The sequence below is a fragment of the Ipomoea nil genome, unplaced genomic scaffold, assembly GCF_001879475.1.
Source record: "Ipomoea nil cultivar Tokyo-kokei standard unplaced genomic scaffold, Asagao_1.1 scaffold3017, whole genome shotgun sequence".
Taxonomy (NCBI): domain Eukaryota; kingdom Viridiplantae; phylum Streptophyta; class Magnoliopsida; order Solanales; family Convolvulaceae; genus Ipomoea; species Ipomoea nil.
This window is the reverse complement of record NW_017619445.1, coordinates 150,634-156,524: the sequence shown is the minus strand read 5'-3', so window position 1 is coordinate 156,524 and position 5,891 is coordinate 150,634. Positions and strand designations below refer to the sequence as shown.

At 36.5% G+C, this 5,891-nt stretch overlaps 1 protein-coding gene across 1 annotated transcript; it reads right to left on the bottom strand.

Annotated features, from left to right (window-relative positions):
- Positions 1–1,177: 1,177 nt before the first annotated feature.
- LOC109163359 (uncharacterized protein At4g22758-like) lies at positions 1,178–3,405 on the bottom strand. The gene is made up of 2 exons (XM_019312120.1): positions 2,591–3,405; positions 1,178–1,642 (listed from the first exon to the last, which is right to left on the bottom strand). Exons 1-2 carry the CDS (start codon positions 2,823–2,825, stop codon positions 1,458–1,460), a joined length of 420 nt encoding a protein of 139 aa, XP_019167665.1. The 5' UTR covers positions 2,826–3,405; the 3' UTR covers positions 1,178–1,457.
- Between the last annotated feature and the right edge of the window lie 2,486 nt (positions 3,406–5,891).

Here is a 5,891-nt window from a genome sequence, read left to right as displayed (position 1 = left end):
TCTCAACGTCGCTACATGTCTGACATTCTTAGACGTGCTGGTATCACCTCACGGTACACGTGTTCGGCTTCTCCTGACCCGTTGTCTAATCCTACTTCTTATCGCCAGTTAGATAGGGCTCTTCAGTATCTTATTATCACCCGAGCTGATCTTTCCTATGATGTTAATAGGTTGTGTCAGTCTATGCATGCTCCAACTTCTACGGATTAGATTGATCTTAAGCAGGTTCTTCGTTATGTAAATGGGACTATGCACTATGGGCTTCGTATATCCAAATGTGGCTCATTGGTTATTCATGCCTTTTCAGATTCAGACTTGGCTGGCTATCTTCTTGACAAGAAGTCTACCAGTGGCTTTGTTGTTTTCTTAAGTAATAAAAAAGCAAACTTGTCCACCATGGTTGAATACAAAGGGCTAACAGATGTTGCGACTGAGGTAACTTGGTTGATTTCTTTGTTGCATGAACTTGGTATGTCAATTGTCACCTTTTCCTCCTCAAATGTGGTGTGACAACTTTGAAGCAACGTATCTCGATGTAAATTCTGTGTTCCATGCTAGACCAAACACGTGAAAATGGACTATCATTTTGTACGAGACAATTACCTCCAAGAAATTGATTGATCATTTTATTTCTTCACAGGATCATCTCATTGATATCTATCCGTCTATCACTAGGGCTCTTTGGACATCACGGTTCGCTTCTTACGCGACAAACTCAATGTTGCTCCTTATAACCCTGAGTTTGCAAGGGTGTATTAGACCTCTCTTTCATATTATATTAGTTGTATACACTTCTAGCTCATGCGGGACTCATATATCTGTGTGTATATATATATATATATATATATATATATATATATATATATATATTGTATCCTAATATCTATACAAACTGTTGAGTTCAATTATACACACATTTCATACATTCATCGGGTAGGGTACCAAGGCTAACTATTAACTACCAATTGTCATCCCATAAAAAATAGTATTAATAAAGTGACAAAAAAAAAATAAAATAAAATAAAAAAATAAAAAAAAAACTATCTACAGTAATAGTGTAATACTACAGTGATGCAACAAATATCAAAGAAGAAGAGCAGCACACTTATGGGGGGTAATATTTGTGCTGTTCTTATTTGATATTTGATTTATACATACGACTATACGAGGCATGTAGAAAAATGTAAAACATTTTATTACGGATAATGAACACTAACAGATGTTAGTGAACAATGTCAACATAGCAACAGAAACTAATGCTAATGCTGCTGATAAAAACAAAGCAAAACAAACAGCACACCAGGGCATCATCCTTATTGAATTCCATAAAAAGAAATTAAAGAAATTAAAGGCGCACTTGAAGCCGCCGCCTATGTATCATGTATGTAAAACCTTTAAAGGCTTCTACACAGAATCATCAGCACCACAATAATGTTGTGGCAAGTCTAGTGGGATCCTCAATGTGACAAGACCTTGCGACTGAGAGACCTATTGAACCAAGATTTCCAGCTGCCAGACCCCTTGCGAACATATGCTGTTGCTGCCTCTCTTCCTCCATCAACTCTTCTCTCAGACTGCGGCTTCTTGCACAGCACAAAGTTACGAACCCCAAACGACCCAATCATGTCCCATGGACTCAGAGCTGCAAATTTCAACCCTTTTTTAAAAACCTATAATCCACACACCATATCTATTGCCTAATCACATCCCCATCCCACAATTAGCAAGACAACACACACACATACATACATACATACAAAGTTATGAACCCCAAATTATCCAATCATGTCCCATGGACTCAGAGCTGCAAATTTCAACACTTTTTAACCTATAATCCACACACCATATCTATTGCCTAATCACATCCCCATCCCACAATTAGTAAGACAACACACATATACATACATACATACAAAGTTATGAACCCCAAATAATCCAAACATGTCCCATGGACTCAGAGCTGCAAATTTCAACCCTTTTAACCAATAATGCAAACACCATCTTTATTGCCTAATCACATCCCCATCCCACAGTTAGTAAGACAACACACATATACATACATACATACATACATACAAAGTTATGAACCCCAAATGATCCAATCATGTCCCATCAACTAAGAGGTGTAAATTTCCAACCTTTTTTTAACCAATAATGCACACACCATATATACTGCCTAATCCCACAATTAGTAAGAGAACACACATACAATTTCCATACCAAAATAAAAAAATAAAAAAAAATACCAAGAGATAGGATCAATATACAGAAATATGATTAAAACAAGCATGATATATCTTTAGGGAATCTGACAAACTCAAATATCAATTAGGCATCAATGTTTCAGCAATTCACATATGAATAGAAATACAAGTAAAGGTGATTGCCTAAGAAAACCCAGAATCCATGTGATCAAAACAAATTGCAAAATTCATGACAATCTATGAATTCCTTGTTCTTAATCAGAAAAATGCACACAACTTCACAGAAAACAGAATTACCCAACAAGCGTTCAATAAAGCAGATCAAAGACATAGTCTTTCAAAGAAGAAGAAAAAAATAAAAAGGAGATCGCAGGGAAATGAAATACCTTCGCTCCCAGCATTGGGGGAATAGAGAACAAAGTTGTTAACATCCAAGCCGAGAACCGGCAGGCGTCCCTCCCGAGCATAAGATTTCAAGGCGGTATCGATCACAGAAGCCACATGTTCTTCCTCACTAACAACGAACCGGATAGGGCCGGCGCTTCCGAGCACAGTAATGTTTAACAAAAGGCGGTTGCCGCCCTTCCCTACCTGACTCTTCTTCGGCTTGTAAAGCAACATTTTTACTCAATTAATCAATCAATCAATCAAATCCTTTTCGAATGAAAGGATGAGTAATTCAATTCCAATTCTTCCGAGAAACAAAAACAAAGAGTACTACGAATCCAAGAAAAAACAATCCGGTTCGAAAGGAAATAAGAAAACCAAAATGAAAGAAAAAAAAAACAAACAAAATCACAAGCGAGCAACAAGAGATAAATCTAAGGGTCGACGCCTAGGCAGCGGTAGTACCAGCCTTCCTTGCAGGAGCCAAAAGAGAACGAAGAAGAAACGGAGACCCCCCTTCTTGGAGAAGAAGACAAGGGGGAGATCATTAACAAATTACTCAGAATTTCCACCATTCACAAACAATCCCGAACCAAGAGATGAATGAAAATAAACAAAAGAATTGAAAAAGAACCGCTTCAATTTGAAAGAAATAATAACAAGATCTCAGATCTTCGAGGAGGCTGGTGCTTTATATAATAATGATGAAGGAAGAAGAATTCTGGGATGCTGGGAGCCTGGGGCAAAGGCTAGGGTTTGCTTTAAGGGCTATTTGATGAGACAAAAGGGAACGACTTTGTGCCAACCCGACCCCGGGTTGCGCTTCCTGATTGGTTTCTTCTTTGCCCTACTATTTCGCCTAAACATTATTACTACTTCCTAATTATTAGTTCGCATTAAAGGTCATCCATTCATTAGATTCTATGGTGTCGAGTACGGAGTACATGATGTGTATGGTTTGTAAGAAAATGTTTTTTGTATCAATTTTTTGCCTAATTTTTAGGCACAAAGAGTTAATTTTTTTTTTGTATCAATTTGAATGTTTAGATTAATATGTGAAAGTAATGTTTTTCCCTACATTTTTGTGATTTTGCCAATCACTTCGAATCTGTGACCTCCCATTTGAAAGGGTTAATGCCTACACCTTTCGCGCCCTGCTGAGCAATTCGACGAAGACGGCGAATCAGCCGACGACGACAGTCGATGAGGGCTCTGCCTCCAGACGAAGCTGCTGCCAACGACAAAGACGACTAAGCTGCTATTACCGCCTCCGCCCTGCTCCTGTTGACGAATCTGACAAAGCTGCTGCCGACTAGGACTCCGCCTCCACTCTTCACGCTGTACTCGTCTCCGCCTCCGCCCTGCTGACGAATGCAACAACGTCGGTAGGTGTTTCTTTATGTTATATTATTGTTTTAGTTTTCATTTATTAGATATTCATTTATTCAGAAGAAAGCCTAATCATTTAGTTGTGTTAGATTCTGAACTTAAAGGTTAAAAGGGATAGTTTAATTTTAGATGAAGTGGTGATGCAATGGCTTTAGTTTAATTGAAAGGTTGTGTTATTTTTAAATGACTATTTTCACCATCTAAGACAATTCTGTTTGATTGGTTGATATAATATAAACCTTAATTTGTAGTCATGAATTGGTGTTTGATTGAGCATTGGGCTTGTTCATTTAAACTGCTACATGGTGTCATGCTCTATTAATGGATGCATTGATTTGGTAGATATGTGTTCTACATTGAATTCCAATGTGGTTTGATACACTTGTATACTTATCCAGTAGGGTAGTATATATGTATAATGCAATAAGAAGAAGCTTTATATGTCTAGTTTTGTTCTGTAAATTGGACTATTTTTGGTTGTCATGAATTTTTGTTCCTTTATTTAATGTGTGAATGCAGTAATGGAGTGATCTTTTGCTTCTCTGCTTTTGTATAGTAAGCTCTGTGTTTATTTATTGAAGTATGAAATAAAATCTATGTGAAAGTATCTCTCTACCTTTGCTAATAAGTATTGAGAGTGAGTTTTGTTGGACATAAGTTTGTCAGTGTTATCCTTGTATGTGTATGAATGAAAGATTTCCTTTTTGGTTTTAAATAAAAAATAAAAATTATGACATGTTTTATACTGTTTCTTTATTATGACCCACTTTGGGTTCCATTTCTCACCTTTTTATATGCTATTTAGCTTCATGAGTTTATGAATATTATGGATTATTTACACAGTGGTGATTTGAAACTTCAACCATTTTTTGTCATTACTTCAGGTCAGGAAAGTGGACATGCTTGAAGGGGTTTCTGTTGTATGCTCTGAAAAAGTGAAGGATGAATTGGTAAAGCTTTTTTTTTTTTTTTTTTTTTTTTTTTAGGACATGGTCTCACTAGTAGTACTATCATCTGTATGCACCATTGTTAGATATATTAAATATAATATATTTAATATAATATATATTAAATATAATATAATATATCTATAATATATATATATATATATATATATATATATATATATATATATATTTGATATATATTATATTAAATATATTATATTTAATATATCTAACATTTGGTATCAGAGTCAGTCAACCTTTCAACCCTGAAATATTTCCCGTAGTGAAATATGGCAACAAATTTCAATATTGTATGGTCGGGTCCCAAATTGGACGGGAAACTCGATTACAATTATTGGCAAATTATGATGTCCCATGTGGTGCCTTCGAACTATGCCGATGAAGTATGACCATGTGGTGGCTTCGATCATAGAGTCACACAAAACTGAGCTCTTATCAATTGCAGAGCTGAAAGGTATGGTAGAAAGTCATATTGACAGGATTGCGTCAAAATCGGAACCACTAGCAGAAGAAGCTTTGAAGAGCCAAGTCACCCTTAATGTGACTGGCACTAATCAAAGAGGTGGAGGATCTGGTAGAGGTCGTGGAAGAGGAAGAGGAGGTTCTGGTGGAAGAGGTCGTGGTAACTTCAACCAAGGAGGAGGACGTGGTAACTCCAACCAAGGAAGAGGTGGAGGTAATACTAAACAAGGTAAATTTCCATTTCATTGCTACAATTGTGGCAAGTATGGACACAAGATTGCAGATTGTTGATATAATGAGGACAACAATCGTGGAAATCAAGCAAACATTGCTGAAAACACTGCTGAAAAGTCTGGTGAGAATTCTGAAACCTTACTTTTGGCCAGTGATAGTTTTTCTGCAGATAAGAACATATGGTTCTTGGATACTGGGTGTAGTAACCATATGTGTGGGAAGAAAGAATTGTTTTCTGAACTGGATG

What these genes read in the sequence shown, in the direction of transcription:
- LOC109163359 (XM_019312120.1), bottom strand. Translation starts at nt 2,825, where the DNA reads ATGTTGCTTTACAAGCCGAAGAAGAGTCAGGTAGGGAAGGGCGGCAAC. An exon ending in CCCCAATGCTGGGAGCGAAG is followed by an intron (nt 1,643 to 2,590) that starts GTATTTCATTTC and finishes TGAAATTTGCAG; the next exon opens with CTCTGAGTCCATGGGACATG.